Genomic DNA, 25,151 nt, shown 5'->3' on the forward strand with positions numbered 1-25,151 from the left:
CTTTAGCATACAAGGCATGTTTTGGTATCTGAGAGTACCATTTTCACCATGTTTTAACTCGTACATTAGTGATTCCAACAAAAAACTCAGCGCCTACCAGCCCCCACCGTTACTGGTGTGCTAACCCCAACATTAAAACCATATATACTTCAATTTTCTTCTTCGCTGTTGTGCTGAAACTAAATGAAAATTCAGGAGGAAATCAAACCGAAGACTCCCCAATGAAGCCTTACTAATGTGAGAAGAAAAACTGTAACTCTTATCATTAATTTACGGATCTCTTACATGAATCGTGTTCTTTATTTTTTTCTTCATTCAAATGCTATTCAATGAGCAGGCAGAAAATTAACACTGATGTATACATATATATATAATATATATATATATGAGAGAGATAAAGAGAGAGTATCTTAACTATCAGCAGGCCGCCATTAAAAGCAGAGCGTGGACGTCCACGGTTAAAAGCCAGACAAGTTCCTGTCAGGACTTGTCTCGAATTAAAAATTTGAATAGCATCTTGTCAAATTTTCTTCTCTTCCTACAGTGAAGGTTCCTGTTTGGTCTAAATGTGGAGGTGGCTCCTTGAAAGCTTATCCAACCTCCATTAAAGCTTCTCATAAAGTGAAAAGATACATTCAGTTGAGAGAGAGAGCGAAAGATGTAATGGCTTTTTGCAGTCATTGTCAATACATAATTACAGAAAAGTTTGGCAGCAGGAAGAACTTTAAAAGCCATGAGAAAATCAAAGTAAGTGCGATCATCCTTATCTTTAGATGAGTTTGAAGACTAATCTCATAATGACAGGTTTTGTTTTCTAAGGACAGAAAGATTAAGCGGTCGGATTTGACAGAAACGCTTTTGGTTTATCATCCTCCAATACACACGGGTGGTATACATAAAACTAATAGAATATAAAAACTCATGATAATTACTAAAAGAGAAGATTGACGGATAGATTCTAACTTAATTAAACAGAATAGTTGTGTTCGGTTAAAAGAAAATAAAAAGGTAATAAGCATTTATTCATATAGTATCAGTTTATATATTTTTTTCTCAACTATTGATCTGTTTTAGATTGACGGCCCTGGTTAGATGGTGGACGACTCCAGATAATTGGAGTCATCAATCACTCACTCATGCTCAAAGTTAATTTTAGATAATAAAAGAACACTTAATTTTGAGGTCGAAACTCAGTAGGCCACCTACAGTTGCTACTCAGAAAGTGTGAAATTCTAAACAAAAGGCTGGTACTGCTATATATATATATATATATATTATTGAATGTTGATCTTCACTAATCAGACCGAGTACTATAAATTCATTAAACCCCACTTGTATGAAATAAAAAACAAAAAGATTATTTTTCTTTTGGGGGGCGGCAACGCAACCTAATGAATCTCATCAAACCCACCAAACTTGTTCCCCACTTGCATGGAGAAGGCTTTCACTAATCAAGTCAGCTAAGTACCTAATCACTTTATAAATCTTAAACCCTGAGGTACAAAATCTGAAAACAAGGAAGAAGTTCTCCACATATTTTAGTTAGAAGTGTATGATATATAATGACACGAATATGTTAACATAGCGCAAACTATTTTCTATATGAAATTTATAAGAATCTCATACATATTTTAAACAAATGATTACTTTCTAATGCGTTTTAAGCGTAGCTTCAAAAATGTTGTCTCCCAATTGTCAGCTCTCATTATGTCTTCTTTTTGCTGCTTTTGATTCTTTGGCGCGTTAAGTTGTCTTTCGGCCGACCAAATTAAGTTTAAAACCAATTAAATCTTCCACCACAATTAAAATTGTTTAAAAATGAACTGAAAATCCACAACGATCACTAATTAAACATTGTTTAGTTGCAATTGGCTGAGAATCTTTTTTTTTTCCTTTCTTATTCTCCATTTTTAAACAATTTTAAGCCAGGATGCCCTAAAGCTTTATAATTGGTACGCCTTCCCAGCCTTGAAAGCTAGAGATGTCAATGGATCTGATTCAGATTTGATATTCAAACGGAACTGCTTTACAAACTGCATCGGATTGAAAGAAAGAAAATCTAGATAAAAAAATCGGATCGAAATTAAAATTTAGAAATGGCATCTGATTGGATTGGAATTAGGTTTTAAACAAATATGCCATCAAATTTGGATCTGAATTCCAAAACGGATTTGGACGTGAAAATAGAAGTCGGGGTTCGGTTATATTCATATCATGAATTTAAGAATCGTAACCAAATATGGTATTAACCTTTCTTCATTTGAATTCGAATAGGATCCATTGACATCCCTACAAAAAAAAAACACTTCAATTATTTGCTTATGAGAGTCAAACCATGACTGTTCGCCAGACAGCCAATTCTCCCACATGCCAACCCATTTGGGTCTACCACAGGGAGAATCTAACAGTGCTAGTAAAATGAATTTGGATCATGGTTAGAAAATTGAAAATAAAGCCTTCAAACTCCCTTGAATTCAGGAATACAAGTATTAATTATCACCAAAGAATATCGATCCAATTAATTATCATCTGCATAATTATTTTCTCAAAAAACCTCTATGCCTTTTCAAATGTCTCTTATGTGTATGCCACTCATTGTTTGAAAATGTAGTTGATTAACTATCTGTACGCATCTAAAATATAGAAAAATTAAATTGGTGAAAAAAACTTGAAACTTCAATATCTAGATAGAACTTAATGCGCAAAAAACTTAGAGCATTAGTTTCTAACATATTACTTAAAACTTCTAGCCGTCTTATAAACTTAAACATTAATCTGCATATTCATCTATAATCAACGACCATCACACAACTTCCGAACCAAGAACCACTAGGCGGTTTGAGAGTGAGCTGTGTGCCTTATCAATTTAAATAAAATATAAACATCATAACATATTTATAAAAGCAAATTTGACATAAAACATGCTTTGAATCAAGTTGTTTTTATGAAAAATGTTGTTTTTTCTATTATCAAAATGATGGTGTTATGAGAGCCATTCATTTTTTCTTATTATAAAAACACTAATAAACCCCAAAAAATTGATAAACTTAATACATATTTTGCATTAACCTATCCTTAAGATCATATTGGTAAGGTTAGATATCAAAAGAAATATTTCAAATATCATATTTAAAAGGTCTGGTGTATATATAGGAAGAGAGACCATAACTTCTATAACTATAGTGCGAAGGCTGCCTCTTTTCGTTAAACATTAATACGTTACGTTCTATCACAAATAATATTTCTTTTCTCCATCCAACCTTATACTTATCATTTACATGTTTCAGTGGAGAATGACATGTAATATGATACAATTATAACTATTACATTGTATCTCTTAAGAACTCAATAGCCAATGGTGCACCGATTTAAATTTAAATCACCATTTCTACTAAACATTTCACAATCATAACTGTATATACAAAATGTGATCATAAAATGCAGAATCCAGCTCATTTCTAGGTAGTGGATACAGCGGCTAACTTTTTTATATATATATTTGTTATGTTATGTATACGAATGCCCTTTTGGATATAAAAATATGTGCCCTTTCTAGATTTTTTTTTTTTTTTTAGAACACACATATGCAGAAGCAACTCTAATGCGTGCCAGTGAGCAAATGAGGCCATGCATGCACAATGCACGAGCACATGCGACATGCATGTCAGCCAACGAATACATGATGAGGCCATGCATGAGGATGCATGTAAGCCAAGGGCCATATAAGTATGATGGGAACAAAAGAGATTGGGGACCCATGCATTATGATGCACACGTGCAGACGGATGGGAGTGTGGAGGAGAGGACAGGATTGGGGTCGTCGCCATGTCCTTGGATTAGCATCAGCATTTATGGCCATGACGCATTCCCGGACAGACTAGCAGCCATGCCCCATCCCTCCCCACACGGCCAGTCACATTACATACAACAGCCTGGCATCAAACTAGCTTTATCTTCATCCATGCATCACCAGTTTTTACCAGACAATTCAATCTAAGATATTTTATTACTTTATTTCCTTTCAATCGCATATATAAGTTAAATGTGAGCTTCCTAATCAGGACATCATAAAATCATATCAAAATGGCATTTTGTATGTCTGTAACCAACATTTTACCCCAAAAAAAAAAAAAAAAAACTCAATGGTCTAGCACATTTTGTATCTTATAAAACTCATTTTGTATGTCCAAAAGAGTATGACTTTTATTTTGGTTTTCATAGTTTTAAGCATGGAAAACATAATTTTAAAATTGTAGAAATGTGTGGCTGACAGGCCAGTCAATCGTTCTCTCTCTCTCTCTCTCTATATATATATATATATATATATATATATATATATATATATATATAAAAGAGAGGATTATCACAAGTGAAACAGCTTGGCTATTTATGAGGCGGCAAGGACCACTCTGACTAATTGTCCTTGGCAAGCAAGCGCCCTTAATTAGATGGGCCACAACCCTTAGAATTAAAACTCAAATTTTTTCACTAGAAGAGAAACTACACCGGCGCTTGGAGACCTTGGTGGCCCGACATGGATTAATGACGGGTTGGAAACTTGAGCAATGAAATCTCAGAAATTTCCGAGTGTTCTTTGCAAAACCAATGTTTTCATAGCTCATTTGCTACGTGTAGAAGCTTCCATGATTCTAACCTACCCCAAATCTTTGTGTCTGTGCATTATATATATATATATATATATGTGTGTGTGTGTGTGTGTGTGTGTGTGTGGATGCAAGGCAAGCCACGTCTCTTTCTCTCTATCTCTAAGTCGGTCTTTATCAACCAATCCAAGGAGCTATTGAAGGAAGATGATGATGATGATAAGGAGTTGAGTGAGAATGGGGACGCGGCATTGGCGATTGATGGTTTTGGCTCTGTACACATTTCTGCCGGCACGACGGGGGCCATCCGACCCACTCCAGTCTTTGCTCCTTTGAATTCTTTGGCCTCCCCTCTTTGTCATTTGGTTTGTTTTGTTCGACTCCTTAATTAACTCTAGCCCACAGAGTATTAACAGAAGAAGCATGAGTTGATTAATGAGAAGGCTGTCACTGTAAAATATTCTTATGAAATATTAATTGTTTGACAGCAAGGGAACGAATTCAAAGTCGTGTGATTTTTTCTTTTTTACTAAATCTGACGGATATGCTAGCCAGTGCTGCAATCGTTTGTAAATGTCTATATTTGGTTGATTGTGCATTTTGTATATACATGTTCAAATTCCAATCAGATTCCAAGTTCAACCAAAGCAAAATTTCTCATTGGCCAAATATAGAAATATACATAGTATATCTCAATCCATTCTACGATTAGCATTCATATGCTCACGCGCTTCTAGATAATCTTTTATCATCATTATTTTATTATTATTTATTATTATTCTTCATTGGTCGGAGGCTACTGTTAACTTTGATATAATCCTAAATTTCACTAAACCTTTCACTAAAAATGTTTTTAGTTGGTTGTCTAACACAAGTGTTAAAGAAATTAACCCAACCCGAATATCTCATATATATATATATATATATATATATATATATATATAGTGAGGAAACTTCAAGCATTATAAAAGGGGATGTTCAATAGTATCCTGGTTTTTAGTTCTTTTAGGTCTGGAGCCGAAACTGCTACAAAGTGGGTTGAGATATGCCAGATCAAGGGTCTGAGCCCAAGAGTGGGCCAGGTCGTTAAAGTGGTATTAGAGCATGTTCAACACTCGAACCTAGGGTCTCACACACGCAGACGCGTGTACCTTAAGGATGGTAGATTATAATACTCCAAAAATTTAGTCTCGTATTGAAGATTGTGAGAGATCTTCAAGAGCTTATAAAAAAGGAGTTGCTAAATATTTGGTTGTGCTGACTACTAAGAGGTGGGTTAGGATCTGTTGGACCAAGAGTCTGAGCCCTGGAGTAGGTAGAATCATTACATAAATGGTTCCGTGTAAATTATAATGGAACCACTTGTTTCATGAACTGGATTTGTCGATTCACCCTTTGTTTTGGCCGAAAATTAGACAAAGACGTGATCTACCTGGATTACATAAAACTTGACCAAGTTCATGAATTACGATTATTTGACTACTGCTATTAAATGTGAAGTGAGCTGAAAAACCAAAGTGCATGAAAGGGCCTAAACACACGTTGTCAGATGTAACAAGACAATCTCAAAACAAGTCCAAGTTCATTTATGGCCGAAACCTTTCAGTCACGTAAACCTTTGTAAAGACCTCAGAAGTTTTTGATTTTGATGCAACAGTTTGAGTAGTGGGGTTAGTAGGCGGTCAGTCTTCTTCCGTTCATGTTCATCAACTACAATTATCTAAATCCAACGGGTACACGAAGCTCAATGAGGTCCATAATTTCCGTGAACAGAAGCGGTCACATACTCCAAGTGGATTCGAATCAAGATTCACATGCATTTACACATGCACCTTTTCTTTTTTGCACTTTCTTGATATCGAATAAGGAAAATTTAAAGCCTTTCATTTTATTAAGAATCCCAGTGAAATAAATATATAAGAAAGTGTTTGATAGCTTCGGATCTGAAATCAAGAAGAACTTGTGCTACTACTGATATTGGCACTATTCCACCAATCAAACGAATTCATAGTAAATGGGACAAGATTTCCCATGATATCAAATACTCAAAACGTCTATGAGCAATGCTCAACAGTCAACAACATGCTTCAAATGTTAATGTGTTGAACCACTGAAAGAAATGGGCAATATATAACTCTCAGCTCTGTGAATGTGATGGCAAAATATAGTTCATAAGCATTCTAAACCACCGTTTTAAGTATCATGGCATCAATTATCTCGTAATTTTCATGTATTTAGATCTTTATTTATGTTTTCATTTCTCTTTTCCATTAAAAAAAAATTGATTTCACTCTTGGCCACATATTTTTCTTTCTTTCTTTTTTTGTGCAGATAAAATCCAAAGGTATTTATATTGGTGGGAACAACGAAAGTTAAAGCATTATTGTGAGCTTGACATGGCTTTCTTGCCCTTTAACGCACCCGTGTTCTGTCTTCAGCTGGGGTGGCATGTGGCCCCACCCTGTTTGTGAAGATAAGGATGCAAATTAAACGGATACCGGATTCGAATCAGATACAGCAACCCATATTGACTGATCCGGTACTGCCAAATCGGACCTTCCCCATTCGAATCTTTTCATTTAATTCATGACACATGAAATTTTGTCAATTATATTGCACTCGATCCTTTTTCCTTTTTAATTTTTATCTTAGCCCAAGTAAAGCATATTGCGTCCAATATATTCACCACTTTTTATCAAAAAAGAAATTATAGCAGGTGACCCAAACGAAGTCCAATTTTCCTTTAAATTTTACTTTCCAAATCATCATACCAGGTCGAGGTTGAGAGATATGAAACTGAGTTCGATAACATCGAACTTTACTCACTTTTTTTACAAGCTGTAAATCAAAGTAAGTTCCTTGCAAGTCAATCTGGCATTTTGGTATGCTTTTAGGTAATGTGTGAATGACACGCGAACAGGATGACATCAATGCATTCTTACCATAGTCTGATATGTATATATATATTTATATATTATATATAATTTTATTAGTTTATATATGCAATTATTTGTGGAAATAAAATATCGCATGAAAATTGAAACGTTCTGCATTTCTAAAAAAAGTTTGAGCAGATTACAGAAAGATGCCTAGCTTTCGAGGCATTTACACAAAGTTGCTAAGCATTTCGAACAAACCTAACCGTTAAGGTTACCAGCTAACTCATGAACTAACTAATGACCCCTCCCTGTTACCAAGGTTAAAATAACCGTGGTTAAAGACAGGTTAGCAGAAAAGACAGAGCTAACCCTCTCTGCCTTTGGGGTTAAACTCACACCGTCTTGTCTTCCTCGCACCTTCTGTTGAGCACTGTGATTTCTCCTTCGCGATTCCTAAACGTTGAGCGTTCCATTGATCTTTCATGGTCTCCACTTCCACTTTCTGACGATCTTGTTTTAACTTCCCTCACGCTTCGCAACCGCATCCCGCTTCGCGCTGCCTCCTCCCCTTGAGCATTTTGTTCCCCTATTTCTTGCACTCGCTTCTCCTCTCGCTTCCTGTAAGTCTTCCGTTAACGTGTTAAAGATTCTTGTCCTCGGACCTCATCTGCGCAGGACTGGAAGTGAACCTTGCTTTGGCTGACTCCATGAACATGCACGTACGGCTCAACACCATTTTCATGCCTGGGAAGTTGCTCTAGCTCGTGGGATTGAGAACCCCACGGAGAGTTTCTTCAACATACAGCATCATCTTGTTATATGCTCATTCTGGCTCAGACACGGGAAGCGCCTGAGCTCAGACCCTTGGCTTCTGCTCCTTTCATGATTCTCAGCCTCTTGCATGAAGAGATGAACATCCTGAAACAGAAGGCAAAACATCAGACCTTGCCCCTCAAAACCAGGCCAAGATGTGAGAGAGAAAGAGAGAGATGGACTTACTCCCAAGGGACATCTCCAACCAACATCCAGTCTCCATCTTTATCTTCATAAGTTGGTACATATTCAGACCCATCTCTGGTTGCAAATCCACCTGATAAGGTAAAAAAAGAAGGCAAGTTTAGCAAACAAATCAGAAAAGTTTAATGGAATCATGGAGTTCTATGCTGAGAGGAAGGAGGCCACGGCCACAATAGACAAGAGCTACTGAACATACCCATGGTAAAGCAGCTGAACATCTTCTCCAAGGCCTTGAGTAGATCTTGGTAGTCGCTGTATGTCTTGAGATCTATCTTCCTCAGGTATGGAGCCCCATCCATGCTTACTTTTACAAGCATCCCGGGTGTCTCGGCCTCCTTCTTCTTTGAGATGCTTGAAACGTTTAGGTTGTTCTTCCTGTATGACCTGATTGGTGGCCATCCTACCACTTGTGCCCTGTCAAAACCATATCTTGGATTAGTCTCAGATTCATAGTCTAAAACCATAGATTTTATTCATGAAGATTTAGCAAACCCCAGATCTTTTTATGTATAGTTCAAAAACAACACTAAAAATTTTCTGGGGAAGCATGATTATGGAGTCTTTAGGTGTTCAAGGACAGAAACCAGTCAGAAACTGGATACTTTAAGACCCACATGTGAATGAGGAAGAAGACTTACTTGGCAGGAGGGGCGTTTTCCTGGTCAGCAGGTGTGGTGTCGTCTCCGGCGACGGCGACGGAAAAGGCTCTCTTCTTAGTATTCGATGCCGCTGTCGCCGCCTTCTCTGTGACGTTACTTCCGGGTAACCCCAACCTCAGCTCAGTTGCCTCAAGGTTCAGATCGCAGTCGTACTTCACGGCCTTCTCCATTTCCTGGCCTTTCTTTGCGGTGCTTTCGACTCTTTTCCAACCAACACGGACTCTGTGACTCCTCCAACTCCCAAGTTTATCACTGTTTCTTCAAATCCCCGGCGATCTGCTCCGTCCCTCTCACAGACCAACAAATCTACGGCTTGAAAACCAACCTTGGCAGCGAAAATCTGCTGATGTGAGGGAAAAACTCGCAAAAGACTGATACAAAGATGACCACAAACTCGAATTGTCAACCAATCTCCGGCGAACTTCTTTCCTTACTCCGGTGCAGAGACGCTTGTAAGAGACGTTTGAAAGCTGAACTTCCTTGGCTTGTGAAATGAAGATAGGGAGAAGCAAGAGGACAACTACTTTTATAAGAGGAAGAATCAAAGCAAGGGAGAGAGAGAGAGGAGAGAAGAGAGAGAGAGAGTGCATGAATGGATGATACCCACCAAGAGAACAAATGGGGACAGCAACAGGTTGGCCTGGGGCAGGTTGCCTGTCCGGCCAGGGACACACCGGTGGGCCCAGAACTCCGGCCGTCCGTTTGGGCTCATCTGGGATTCTCTGATCCGACGGCAAAGGAAGGTTTGTTAGTCATGTGGTGGGCCGATCCGAGCCGTTGGAGGACAGCCCATGTGAGCGCAGCGCTGTCGGTGAGCTTGTGTGTGGCCGGAAAACCCCCCCATGTGAACGATTTATTGCAAAAAACATAAAATATTTACAAAAAAATAAAATTAAAAAAAATCTAAAATATTAAGCATCTTTAAAGAGGGGGTTTTCCAAGAGAATCATCCCCACCCACATGGCATGTGGGCATGCTGTGAGGCAATAACATTGGTCCTCGCACTAAATGACCTATTGTTTAAAGAACACCCAATTTCCTAATTTTATCCTCCCAAGAACACGCCCATGAAAATCACAATCTAGCAAGATTTTGCACTCTAAATCATGAAGATCATGCCGGAATTCTTGGTGACAAGAAAGAGTGAGAGAGAGGTGTAAATCTTCTATAGGGTTAAATTCTTGCCTCTTAATAAAAAAACTGCATGCGTTCTTAACATTTCTTGCCTTTCCCCATGTGGGCACCTGTTTTTTAATATTGAAAACTGCCAAACATTGGCCAGTGCAGATGACTCGGTTCTTTTCAAGGCCTTCATTTGGATGCTTTCCTTGATCAAGTATCCTTCACAGCCTGTTGGAAGGAATTTTCAGACCACCTATGAGCAGAGCTTTGATATTTAAAAAAGTTTTTCACCACAAGGTCTCTCTCTCTCTATATATATATATATCTACTCTCTCTCTCTCTCTCTCTCTCTCTATATATATATATATATATATATATATATATATATATATATATATATATATATATATATATATATATATATATATATATGTATGGAGTGAAAGTGTGCAAGTTGTGATGTAAGGCACTTCTCTGACTAAGATAAGAGGCAGATATATGCTTACTAGATATCGGGAGGACCACTAGTTAGCTGCGTGGCAGCTTGTTCTATGTATGATTGGAGCATATCGCTCTAACGGTGACTCATCAGTGGCAGCAGGGGCGCATCTCTCTCTCTCTCTTTTGTCATATTATTCTGGTAAATAGTGGCGAGTGGATATGTATTTGTGCCCACTATTCCAAAGTTAATAGTGGATAGTGATTTCATGGTACCCCTAAGATGAGTACATGAAATGTTGAAAGCAATCATTTGTACGAACATTGGCTCCTGTGATATGACTTGCAAAGCACATAACCTAAAGTTGAATATGTGATTGTTTGGTACCAGTTACAAATTGCTTTAACATCTTGTTTTATGAATCTATCTCAAAATTTACCATCTTATGTACATGAGAGATTAAAATGCCTTCATTAAAGTGAAAAAGGAAGAATTTTGAAAAAAATAAAAATGAGAATTATGAAAATATTGAAAGATTAAAAATGTACATAGCCTTTTTTTTTTAAAAAAAAAGTGTGCGTGCAACTCTATCTTCAAAATTTAAGGCAGAATAGTCGGATGGTAACAATCTGTTATGGGTGCCAAATGATTCTTGAAAACTTTCCAACAAAACATAATAAACTCTACCAAGTAAACGGAAAGATCATGAAAGCAGTAGAAAAATCAAGAGAAACATGAAAACAAGAAGCCCATTTTCACTTTTGATATCCAACTAAATCTAAGGTGGTGTTTGTATAAGTAACAGGATTAGGTAAAACAAGTCGAAAATTTACCAAACTTTATAGATGTCATCACATGTTGCCCCCACTCTCAAACAAGAATATTAATGGTGCTTGTAAGTATGTTTGCACCCGTCAAGTATCATGCACATGCTGGGGCCAAACAAGAAGAAGACAGCCCCATCCGCACGTGCATGAGCACCTACACTACATATCGCGAAGCGTTTGTGCACAACCGAGGGTTTAATTTCCATACGATTGTGTTGCCATCTCCTTCTATTCTATTTATTGGCATCAACATTTAAGATATCATGATGCATGCACGGACAGACTGGCCATCCCTTCCGCACGGGCACTCACAAAAAAACAGCGCGATCTACATATGAAAGTGACATATATATATATATATATATATATATATATATGAAATAATTTCAGCCATTCATTTTTTAAAGATCAGCAGTTGAGTGAGAAAAAAACAGGAACAACAAGATGATGAAACGTTTTCTTTTCATTTTTCTCTTGTTTCTCATTCAACTGCCTATCAATAAAAGATCACCTAAATGTCGAACGCATACCATTTCATATATGTATAAAATCTACTGGATACTTGATAGTTCGCTCTAGGAGCATTGCCGATTGTTTACGGTGTAACAATGGTTCATGATGTTAGTAATGGGTGTTCCAGCATTAGACTTTAAAATTTTAGTAAACTAACCTCCGGCAAATCCACTGTTTGAATATTAACTGATAACTAAAAATGAAAGATCTTCTCTAGTTACAGAAGCATTGGCGATGATTTATTGTATAACAATGATTGATGATGCATTTTTGGCAACTGTTTAAATTGGTTTTAACTGCAGTTTTTTAAGTTTTAACTATTTGGCAACATTAGATGGATTTGAACTTATACACACTCCCACATCTCTCTCTCTCTCTCTCTCTCTCTCTCTCTCTCTCTCTCTCTCTCTCTATATATATATATATATATATATATATATATATATATATATATATATATATATATATATATATATATATATATATATAGAGAGAGAGAGAGAGAGAGAGAGAGAGAGAGAATACAGACCACGTAAATTAGGACGGTTGGCTCGCTTCAAAGGGGAATTAATGTATGACAGAAGATGAGCCACGTCTCTCTCTATCACTTAATTTTCAGCAGCCAATATCCATTCATTCTGTGTCGCCTTGCACCCCATATTGCATGACAGAAGATGATGATCAAGGATGAGGACTGTAAACGGGTCGGGTAGGAAACGGATATTTCCATTCTTCTGGCCGATCAACTCACAGAACTACTTACTATTTTCACAGCAGAATGGTGCGGGCAGATCATTCACGGACCTGGCAGGCTCAGTCGCTTTGGGCCCATACCAATAAATGGCATGCTTGGTTTTGAAAAGACACTGATACCTGACATCGCCAAACTGTGTCCCCAATCGATCGAATAGGATGCTACTCGACGTTGACAGATTTACGGGGACTGAGTAAGTCTCAGATCCAGATTACTTTAACTGAAACTGGAAAAAAGAAAAAAATCTTGACGGACAATTATAAATTGCCCACCTGGGTAAATTGTTGGGATTGAAATTTTCGAGTTCAAAGCTGCTTTATAGCTAGAGATGCTTTTAACTCTAATATGTTGTTGGTGGTGACAATGGAATACATATGTATATGGCAAGGAAGAGAGAGAAAGTACACTTTCTCTCTCCCTCTCTCTGTGTTAAGAATTTCTTGGCATGAGCATGTGGGTGTGTATATGTGTGTGTGAATGGACTTTAGCTTTTAAGAGTCACTCAACCATTTAATTAGGACTGTTCAATCTAACATGATGGACAATTAAAGACAAATAATGAGAAAAATGTAACAGTGCTTTCATCTTCTAATATTAACTCACACTTTTTTCTTCTTATTTTTCTCTCAATTATTCCTCATGTTTGGGTAACTCTAAATAGCATGAGTCATCATTCACTCACTATAAGGTGATCTTAGAGGAAGGCGTACCTATTCTAGTGAACTTCGACTAGTTCGCTTAGTTTATTAATATATAAGACTAAGTCACTAGGATGTAGGAATATAAGCTCTTCAAGAATTTTTTCAAAATAATTGACATAACAGCATTCTTGTTCTCATAAAATGAAAGATATTTCATTGAGAAATATTGATATTTCTGATGTAAAGGAGCCATTTTGTTGGGAGAGATGTGCAGAGTCTGCCTGATCCCAATATGCACCATAATTACCTTTGATTCACATTTAGGTTATATAATAAACCAAGGCACTGCGTTCTCTAGCTAGGGGACAAGCATATAAGCAGATCTTTAAGGTTTCTTAAAATCTTAATATATATAGAATTCTCAAGTACTACCTAAACATCAACTGCTAGAACTAAGACATGAATAAACTTGGGTTTGGTTAGAGCCCATTTTAAATACACATGATCAATAATGGCTACTTCACCTGAACCATAGTTTCAGGAAAGGTAGTTCACTTGCTTCCCTGTTCTTGCTGCATGCTTCCGCAAGCACGATCGACGGTCGCCAACACCAATATAATACCTCCTAAAAGATAACACTTTCCTGCTATTGTCCAAGCTTGTTCAAAGCACCCGATATCAACTTGGGAGTTGAACGGTAACTGTCTACACACAGTTCTTAATCTGAAAATGAAAACTAAAGAACTTGTGTTCCAATATGGACAAAAAGTTGGTTTGACATAACATAAGCATGAATAATAAGTTCATGAATGAATTGATTATGCATGAATGATACCCAAGAAATATAATAACAGTCACACATTAAATAGAGGCCCCGACAAGCCTAATCGTTATCGTAAAGGGCATAATTAGACTGCAATATAATATTTCCTCAAATAAATGAAACATGATAAGTGCATAATTAGACTCTCTGGAATGGGCCTAATCTCACATTATGTATAAATGACTGCTGTTTTCATCAAATTATGATGTGCCCCAGAGAGAGAGAGAATGTTACGTGTTTGAATGGGCTACGTCTTGACAATACATAGATATTAATGGTGACCATGTTCATGAACTACAACTGTTTGAATACTATCGATGAACGAACCGCTAGAAATAAGTTCCACAAACTCTATGAATGGACCTAATCTGGCTCCAAATAGGATCCATGGGGACTCGACAAGATAAATTAAATACCAGAAAGAGATAGAGAAGAGAGAAAAACATATAAATCAAAGTGGGGATCAGTTAGGCAGGCGCTAGTTTTGTGCTTCTTTGGTAGAATGATAAAAGTTAGGATGTATAGAGGATTAATTCAAGCACTGTGCTGATCCTGATATTTTAATAAATATGCATACAAGTTAGTTAGGACGAAAATATTAAGTGAACAATGTTATACGTAATTATTTGTACGAGCTTTATCTTTATTGATACATACAATATTGAGTTATGTCATGGAGAAGGCTTGCGGTGTAATGTGGAGATTGTTTGAATTGTACGTTGAGAAATGGAAGCTACACATAAAAAGCGATTAGACACAGATTGGCTAAGTAAACATCAAAGCCTTACCACGATATAGAGAGACAAAAGGAGAGGAAAATAATAAAAAAAAAAACTTCCAAGTTTCTAAGTTTACACAATCGGTTTTCAACTATTGATTTCTGAATTTATATGATGTTTATGTTCACTTGGAAAAGGTTGTGAATGGGAAATAACTATTGCGGGATGACATGCATGGCGTTTATTCATCCTTCCGAAGCACAGCGGGGTGATCCTGTATCAAGCATGTTTGTTTGATGACAATGGTCCCAGAGATAAGCATATATATATATATATATATATATATATATGTGTGTGTGTGTGTGTGTGTGTGTGTGCGCGTGCATATAGTTTCAAGTGTCACTATATATATATATATATATGTGTGTGTGTGTGCGCGCGTGCATATAGTTTCAAGTGTCACTAATCCTTGCAAAACAATCAAAGACTATTTATCCCAACAACCAAATGTGATTTTGGGATGGTAGCATAGCTGGTATATTGTCGGTTAGATTTTCATAGGTGCTATTATCTTAAACTTTACAGGGCAAGTCACAAGATTATTCGGTAGGTGTGTTGTTCCCATACCCAAGCCCTGATGCAGCCCTAGCTCCTATTGGCAAGGGGTCCGGCCAAACCCACACCTGTCTTCCCCCAATGTTGAGATAATGAATCAAATAACTCTCAATCTGTTATTCTCATTAACAATTGACATTTAAATATTAAGATAAACTGATGAAGTTAATCAAGTTGAATTGTCAAACTCAAGTCCCCACACAGACACACACACATATACAATAAGAGTCTTCGAGGTACTGTGTTTTATCTTACGTCCTACAACTATAAAACTATATGTGCATCGATTTCTAGGATTTTATGAGCTTTCTATTACCTCTTTCCTTTTGTTGTTTTTGGGCGAATGATTGAGAATCGTGATACTCATGCAATTTGGTATTGATTCCTCCTGCGCCCTAGACCAATTTGCGGAGTAGAGAGGTGCAGAGATGCTGCCAATCATCTTAATGGTGTAGGGCAGAACAGGAACAAGGTCACCCCACACTACCGATGTTTTCAGATTATCTTTACGTTTACAGGGTAAGTTTATTGTGAAGAAATTTTCTGATTATGGATCCAAAACAACCTAATGATGAAATGAGCAGACCCACTGCGGCCGCCCAGTGGATCTCAACCTACTTCCTAAACAAGGTTAGAAACGAGGACAACCAACTTTTTAACAATTCTCTTTTTAAGCCCTTGAAGATATCCTCCATTCTTCAATACATGATTAAACTTTTTAAAAAAGGGGCATTACAATCTACCCCTCTTAAAGTACATGAGACAGTGAGTGTGAAACCTCAGGTTTCAATATTGAACTGTGCATAGATGCCTAGATGCCACTAGAACAACCTGATTCACTTTCATATTGGGCTTAGGCCCCCAGTTCACTTTCATATTGGGCTTAGCCCCCAGTTCGATGGATCTCAACATGCTTCCTAACAGGTTCAGTTACAGCTTGAAAAAAAAAATAAGAACCATGACAACTAACTACTTAACAACCCATTTAATAAACCCTCGAAGATCTCTGACAATTCAATACGAAACCAAAATTTTCAAAATGGGACATCACAAATGAATCATCAATCCAGTGAAAGTGAATCACAAGGAATGCTCGTAGCCATTCTAATGCTTACTGATAAATAATTAGGAGTGGTAATTAGGACTTCCCATAGTCCAGATTCTGATATGGATATGGATCTACATCTGGTTATAGACTATCCCAAAGTGATGGTACCCCCATTGCGTGTTAGACTTGTTGAAAGCTTTGAAACTTGTGGACCCAAATTGCAGCCCATGCCCACTTGACAACAAGGCCTTCTATATTTATGTTTGGCTCATTGTATAATGTGGGTCGGGTCAACTATGAAGAAAAGGGAAAACCTAGGGTTTCCATTATTAACCAACAAGATGGCCTACTTCTCGGACATTGATGCCCGGCCAGGCCCCCAGTAACGTAAACTACATGGGAAGTTCAACGACGGGCAGCTCGGTCAGGCCCACCCCACTGAACCCTCCAAACATACGGGCAGATCCATTAAGAAATGTCTCTTGTTCAACCAACATATGGAATATGTGTATAGAACTAAAACCTAAGCAAGATTCTCTTGTGATAAGTTTCTGATCATGGGCCAGCCAACCCCCAGGGTTAACGTGCGAACCATGGTTAACACATGTTTTGATTTTAATATAGGGGGAAGCCCCAAGGAATACTATTATATTTGCTTTTTGGAATAAATAAAAATAATAAAGAACAAAATCCCGAAAATTTTAAAGGATAGAAAAATTGGCACTTGTATTTGCTGCCTTTGAATCGTCCGGCCAATTCTTATAATAGTGAGAATAATTTTAGGGATTCGAAACCGAGACTACTTGGTTATGTTAGTGTGACATAAGCATATATTCTCGCTCTGTCAAGAGTTGGCAGATGTGTATTGTTGTGTAGACAAAGAGTCGTAAGCTTTCGTAAGCCCTAAATACCGCTGGAAGTAACTAAGGAATTTCCCGATTTTAGAGAAACCAGAGGAGCAAGTTGCCCTGGAAGAAGGAGAAAAAAAAAACTGTTGCTTTGTGTTTCATTAAGAAGGAGAGAGTGATAAATGTCGACCTTCTGTAAAGTCAATGGCTTATGACTTACTTTAACTCATTGCAATTAAATTATATGACAATTATTTCAAAAAAAATGTTGTTGCATGAGATTAAAGGGTTTGTTTCTTCAATGCAGTTGTAAACTATTATAGGCACTATGCCCTAAATCTTGCGTCACTCAATTAAGGAATAATATTAATTAAGAACGAAATAGTCTCAGCTAGCTTGTATTCCATGTTTGCATGTGTGCGTATGTGAGTGTGGGTGTTTGTGTCGGCAATGCACATGCACGGCCTTCGGCTTGAGTGCATGTATGTGTTTTTCTGCGTGTTCATGCATGCATATAGATACGTGTGTGCATGTGTGCGTGCATACATCTTTGCAAGAAAATATGGATAATTCCTTAATTTCATTTACTTATTGAGAGGGCCCTTTAAAATTTAAAGGTTAAACCGTTGGTAACTTCAACTAAAAATTCCTGACTCCGCCATATGCGAGTAGTACTGTACGTACGTAGTTAGCCAACACAAACACAACAATTTCAGTGTCAGTTATGACCGTGGGCTCACACTTTCGTTAATCTATTGTTTCCAGTGGGCAATATGAAAAGGTGGCGGTACCGCGGTATGGAAAATATAGCCGGGACAAAATATCCCAAAAACTAATGGAAAACTCGTGTAATTTTGTGATATCTTGACTAGCTAAGATGAAACATTCCCAGTCCCACAGCAAAGACTGCAAGCTCGCATAAAATCTATCTGGCTTAGGTTGAACATGCAAACAGCTATTATGTGGCCCGTTTTCCATGCACAAGTTTCATGTTCATGGAGATGGTGAAATTCTGCCATTAAAAGCGGGACAGTGAAAAGAGAAGCTGCGTGCCTTTCATTCCTGCGTAGACCAGCCAGCCACAAGTATCACGTCATGTCAAAATGGGCGCAGTACGGTGCTCTGCTTTGCCTGTGGTTAGAGACACAAGAGCTATTATTGCTCGATTTTTATGGCCCCATTGTGGCTCTTGATTGCAGTAAGAAATTTGATCGTCTTCTTTGCTCATTGTCTTCGGGTATTTTTCTGATCAACATGTAACGTGCTTCCTCTAGTGTGTGTGTAGATATATATATATAAAACTCATTATAAACAAAAATGACAAAATCCTCAGGCTCATTTATTACCCTACTGCTGGTATAATAACTTGGTCTAGATCTTATGTCATCCCAAAGAGCAGACTATTGCAAGAATATGGAAAATGAAAAGAAGGAAAATTCACCTGTAATCCTTGAGGTTCTACTTTCTGTCGTAGTCAGGCCCGGTTTTCCCAACATAACTGGATCAGTCAGTGCCCTGACTGATCCAGTGGCGTCCAACTCACTTGGCCTATATATGGACCCCATCTGGGTCAGATCCATGTCGGCCCCAACCCGGACCCAGCCAACTCACGTATCCACTGGATCCAGGTAACTCTGACTCGGGGACCACCCGGTCCTTTGCAGGAACAACCGAGGGCGGAAGGGTACATTCACGGAACAGCTCGGACGGTCGAGATTGGAGCACCGAGAGACCTACGCGCCAGATCTACCGTTGGACGGGGAGCGGAAGGCCCGACGTGGGGCCCCCGGGTTGGACCAGTAGAGGACACACCAACATCATCCCACATGCCGGTGGGCCCCACGGGCATGAAACCCCGCACATGCCCTTCTTCCCCGCCTTCTCTTCGTCCATCCCTTTTTGACTTGGCCAGGGCCCCGCTCTTAGAACTGTAGTGGCCCCCACAGACGAACACGCCCCCCGACTTTGCTTCGTTCCTTCAGGTGGGCCCCGCAACGACGGAACAAATAATCGCCGATCATGGCTCTGCGCTATAAATAAATTAAATAAATAAGGATATATATATATATATATATATATATATAAATTTTGGGGATACTTCGTTGAGGTATATGCAGGGCAAAGTTTGGTTTTTAAATTAATTGGATTGGATCTTGTTTTGATTTGTTTTTTTCCCTATGGAGATGCCAAACGGGCTGGAGTGGACTCCCTTTGGATCTGGGCATTCTTCAATGTGAATCAACTGAATGTACCTTGATTGGACTCGTTAAGCTTGGATTCTGAAGCAAATCCAATTAATGAGGTCCCCAATTCATTCAGATATAATACTTAATGCAGCATTGTTGGATCCTTGTCTTTCCCCATGGATGCACAAATTTGGTCCAGGTATGTTGGATCTCAGTACATCCTAACCAGATCCATAGTTTGTATCTTTAAGAACCAATTAGTGCCCAGGAGCACAAACAGTATAGTTGATTGAGATGGTGAAAGTCTGATCATGGTAGCTGTGTGTTCCCATCCAAATCTTGAAACAGTAGGAAGAAAAACGAAAATGCTTCCCGAGTTGCTTCAAGATCCAACTAGATTTGGAATTTGCAATCCAACCCATAAAGGGTAGTTCTGTAATTAAAAGTTGCCAGATTCTGCCCGGTGACCATGGGGACAGTTCTGCACTTTTCGTGCGTCCACCAAAATCAGTTCAAAAATGACTATACTACCCTCCGACGGACGTTGGCCTCATCCCAACTCCATCGTATACGGAAGGTTAGGGATGTCTTTTCAACTGTCGAGGAATTCCCCAGGGTAAAATAACGTAGCAGGTCGGCAATAACCTACCCAGCAGTCGCGATCGCCGATTAAATCGGCCCGACCATTTGAGCATGCTGCGGCGCCCAAGCTGCCGCAGCTCCACCGCCGTGTCCGCCCCCTCCACCACAATCATTCAGATCCTCTCCCTCTGTCGACGTCATCTCCGCCGCGGATCCTTACGCTTGTCATTTTCCCATTGGCTGGATCCTGCCCCCCCAAGCGGCTTAGAAGCCGGACTCATGCTGCCACCAAAATTTTTTTCATCAAATTACGTCGCCTTTTTAAATCCGATGTCTCGAAAGGATAAAGAGTCCTAGTACAATTAAAATCTACTACTCTCTGCCGAAGAGTTGGAGGAAAGAAGAAGGAGAAGAGAAGAGAAGAAAGAGTGTGAGAAGAAAGGAGGAGGAGATGGCTCTCAACTTCGATGCGACCGAGCTGAGGCTCGGCCTGCCCGGCGACGTGCGGCCCCTCGAGAGCGAGACGCCGAAGACGGCCGGCAAGAGGATGTTTGCGGAGACGGTGGCCGAAGTGGACTGTAATCTCAAGCTGGGGGACTCGCCGAAGGCGGCCGTGGCGACAGATCTGGTGGGGAAGACGAAGGAGAACCTCCTTCCTTGCACCAACGATCCCGCGAAGCCATCAGCACCCAAGTAAGACACAGCCCTTCACTTCTCCTGAAGCCTCCTAGCCGTAGAGTTCCTTGTATGCATGGAGATTTGTTGATTCATATGAGTTTTCGTTCGTATCTCTTGCAGAGCACAGGTGGTGGGTTGGCCGCCGGTCCGGTCGTTCAGGAAGAACATCCTGGCCGTCCACTCGGCAAAGAACGGTGAAGATGGAGAGAAGGGCGGTGCGTCGTTCGTGAAGGTGAGCATGGATGGCGCACCCTACCTTCGCAAGGTGGATCTGAAGATGTACAAGAGCTACCAGGATCTCTCCCTTGCCCTAGAGAACATGTTCAGCTGCTTTACCATCGGTGCGTTCTCGAACCCATGCATGCGTCCATGCAACCCGTGATGATGATGACGATGTTGGTTGTGGTCATGTTATTATGATACATGATGATGATATCATGCATAGGGGACGCTAGGCCATGATAATGATGATGATGATGGACGTTGTATGTGTTTTAATGAAATTGATGAGCATGCCCCACCATGATTTGCTCAATTCATGATGTGGTTGTTGGCCTGGGCTGGCTCAGCAGTGCTTGGCCTGGACCAAGCTCGGCTGGCTAGTAGGTTGTCTGTGGACTCGATTGTACGTGGCAAGACTTAGTCAAGTTTCTGTAGCTTGTCTAAGCTTGGATCTTGAAGATAAGGTTGACTTGCTTTTTCTCTCGGTCAACCCACCGGATAGTCTCTTAGCCCTTGTTAATATACCTAGACGCAGCGGGACCAGGCCGGCCATGGTCCAGGCCAAGCTAGCATATATAGTCGAGCCATGCATGGAACTAGCTAGGCCAAGACGATTCATGAGCCGAAACCTTAGACCAAGTTACAGCCACGACGACCTTTTCATTTTCTACTTTGTTTATTTATTCATTTGTCAACTTGTATGCATCCCAATTTGTGTATATCTTACAATCATCTCCTTCTGATATTAATATTTGAGGAAAAATTCATCTTGGACTCCTTTGAAGCAAGAGCAATAAGTTTTATTTTTCTAATCCGTAGATCCAGAGTTGTTCATCCAGTAATCATCATATGGTTTTACTTAAACTTTTGTATTTAGGGAGAAATAAACTTTGATAAGATTTAAGTGGTAGCCTACACCCACAACTGAGGCAATCTTAACCGCTGTTGCAGTTAATGCTATTTGTTGTCAATGAAACTCTTTTAATCTGATTGGTCATCCTTTTGGGTAACAGGAATGAACGGTAAGGATTTCATGAATGAAAGCAAATTGACGGACCTGCTGAATGGGTCGGAGTATGTGCCTACATATGAAGACAAGGATGGAGACTGGATGCTTGTGGGAGATGTTCCATGGGAGTAAGCCCTCATGAAATACCCAAGATCCATTTACATAAACTCACAATTGTGTTGCAATTCAAATAATTTCTCTACTTATACATGCTAATTAATTGAGTTTTTGACAAGTTTAGTTTGGACTAACTCTGGAAGTAATTACCCCAGGATGTTTGTTGATTCCTGCAAACGACTCCGCATAATGAAAGGATCTGAGGCCATTGGACTTGGTATGTAAACTAACGTCATATTCAACTCCTAGATTCTTGCTTAATGATCCTGACTTGTATACTTGAACAATTTTGATCCCGCCCTCTGATTTATTCTCTTTGGATATTGATACCCTTCAAAAAATGGAGTTTTTTGAAAACTAGGATATGTGAAAACTTGGCTTCTGCGACCTGTTTCTCTGTTTGGGTGACAATACAAGAAACGAGAGCGGTGGTCAGTTTTTCATTCCCTTTCGAAAACATCATTTTACTAAAACTTAGTCTCCAAGTTTGAGTAATCACTCAAACACATCTTAAAACACTGTTTTGGAGGCAAAAGGAGAAACGCAAGTGAGCTTGCTGCACCAAACCCGGCCCCTTAGGGGCAAGTTTTTGTCAAAGTTGGAGGAGGAAACAACTAAAAGCCAGAAAAGTTGAAGTTGGTATGTCATTAAGAGTTATATCATGTCATCTATTCATCAAACATTATCAACCATCAATTTCCCTAACGTGTTTCTTGATCTCGGAAGAGTCTCGTAGTTGCCATTACATTGAAAAAAAAATCGTGTTTAGTTAGTCCATCTACATTCAAAATTCCACTCATGAATTCTGTTATCCAATACAAAACATAAAATTTTAGTCACAAATCATTTGTCTCCCTATAGTTTAATATGCATATATGATTGTTTTCTCTTTCCTTTATAGTGTTCTCGTTGTAAGACAATAAATTGAACAATGAAAAACTAATTTTGCCCTTCTTTTGTGTCTCATTTTTCAGCTCCAAGAGCAGTGGAGAAGTGCAAGAATAGGAGCTGAAGCTAAAGAAGGATGGGATTGAAGAGGAGTTATGTGTGTGATCAAGTGTCTTGTATCATGATTTGATAATAGTCGTAAAGCAAATGTGGCATAACTACTATGTACAAGAATCAATACCAGTGGTTTTAGAGACTCTTTATTTTGTAATGTGCTAGTCTGTTTGCTTGATAAAAATGTTCTTTATGTTTGTTTTCCCAAATTTTCTTATTCTTGAATTTTTATTCATTAATACCATTTTGGAAGGGATTGATCTCCTTCTAACATCTTTCCTGTTTTTAATTTTCTCATTATAAATTAAAGAATGCCCACATATTTATCTACTATTACGGATGCTACCATAATTTAATTATTTGTCAATGGGCAGCCCATGTGATATGTTGCTGAAGTGCTTGTTGTGTTGTTGGGAATGTACAATCATGAAAGTGCCCAAGGACATTGAATCAATGAAAGAAAAGCTTCTAGAGAGTCACAATCTATTATTCAAATGACAAGATCGATGCCCAAATGTTGCTTGATACATTTACTTGTGGTTAAATTAATCAAAACTATCGCCAACAGTATTCATTTTTTTTTAGTTCTTTGCTAATGACTGGTCAAATATGGAAAGGCCAATAAATTATTCTGCTATGAATTAATGCTAGAGGACCACATGCACTGCCGCAAATCATGCATGCAGTCCGAATATATATATATATATATATATATATATATATATATACAAACATTGAAAAAGAGTTTTTCATTAACCATATTTTTAGTTTTTTTTACCCTAATTAATGCGTTAGATATTTCTATTTATTCTCAAAGACATCGTCTACAATCACTGCGCACTACAAATTTGATGAAGACAAAATCCATAAATGATTTAATCCCGTTAATCTTCTTGAGGGCACTGAATATTTTTGGGATACATATGTCAACATAGTTTTTGGAAAACTCAATTATATATAATATGGTGATGTTTTCAATCTATTGGTACATTTTGAGCTATCCCCATTAATGAACCCGTGATTATTCATGTATCAATTTTCTGTCCATTCATCAACTAAATTCATATCAAATACAAACAGCCAGAAATGGTCCAAGTACATCAGAAAGTTGAAATGCCGCCAGTGAAATTTCGTCTTTCTAGTAAAGTTTCTCTTCTTTCAACTGTCAAGTTCAAGAACAGGTTCATTTTGCGAGCTTATCAGCTAAATGGAGCCTAAATATTAAGCGAGCCTAGATTAAGGCAACTCGAACTCATCTATTGCTCGAGTCGTAGGGTTGCTCTCCACCAACTCAACTGAGTCGAGCTCGGGGCTGAGCTTAATCAGATTGAACCTATGGCAAGTTGCAGTGAAGTTAAGGGGCTGATTGATCGCCATTAATATAAGGGATAGAGCCAGATTTTTTTTTTTTCATAGCACTAAATATATAGTTAACAAATTTACAATTGGCCTTCAAGCAATGACCCTCATGGAGTTGGCCGATATAATTAAACCCAAGTCCACCAAGGTTGAACATGTAAATTCAAAGTTTCATGCCCCACAGAGCCCCTAACTTATCTGCGCCTCTGCTTAGTACCATTTCGACGTCTCTTTTGCTACGAAACTTCCAACTGCTTTGGAGTCACGCTCCTGACCATTATTTTTAAAAAATTGAAGAATTCTGCTATGAAACTTAATTAATAAGAGTATATAAAATGGTGTTTGATAAGACCAGAATTATGGAATTGTAGAATTAAAATTCTGATTTTTTATGAACTGAAAATTTTGTTATCAAACAAAGAATTCGGAATTATAGGCTTCTTCTTCGTTCTATGTCACTGGTAGAATTATGATTTCAGAAACTTACA

General features: G+C 38.5%; 2 protein-coding genes across 2 annotated transcripts; one reads left to right on the top strand and one right to left on the bottom strand.

The window, feature by feature from the left end:
- Window positions 1-7,628: 7,628 nt before the first annotated feature.
- Window positions 7,629-9,677, bottom strand: LOC116253573 (auxin-induced protein 22D-like). The gene is made up of 4 exons (XM_031628462.2): window positions 9,139-9,677; window positions 8,697-8,914; window positions 8,483-8,573; window positions 7,629-8,401 (listed from the first exon to the last, which is right to left on the bottom strand). Exons 1-4 carry the CDS (start codon window positions 9,327-9,329, stop codon window positions 8,317-8,319), a joined length of 585 nt encoding a protein of 194 aa, XP_031484322.1. The 5' UTR covers window positions 9,330-9,677; the 3' UTR covers window positions 7,629-8,316.
- A 10,930-nt stretch (window positions 9,678-20,607) lies between these two features.
- On the top strand, window positions 20,608-23,577 carry LOC116260995 (auxin-responsive protein IAA16-like; the record flags this gene model as incomplete). Its single annotated transcript, XM_031639599.1, has 5 exons — window positions 20,608-20,969; window positions 21,075-21,295; window positions 22,190-22,313; window positions 22,458-22,519; window positions 23,277-23,577. Coding segments are annotated over 5 exons (807 nt in total), but the record flags the coding sequence as incomplete, so codon positions are not given.
- Window positions 23,578-25,151: the final 1,574 nt, after the last annotated feature.

This window comes from Nymphaea colorata, chromosome 1, assembly GCF_008831285.2.
Source record: "Nymphaea colorata isolate Beijing-Zhang1983 chromosome 1, ASM883128v2, whole genome shotgun sequence".
Classification (NCBI taxonomy): domain Eukaryota; kingdom Viridiplantae; phylum Streptophyta; class Magnoliopsida; order Nymphaeales; family Nymphaeaceae; genus Nymphaea; species Nymphaea colorata.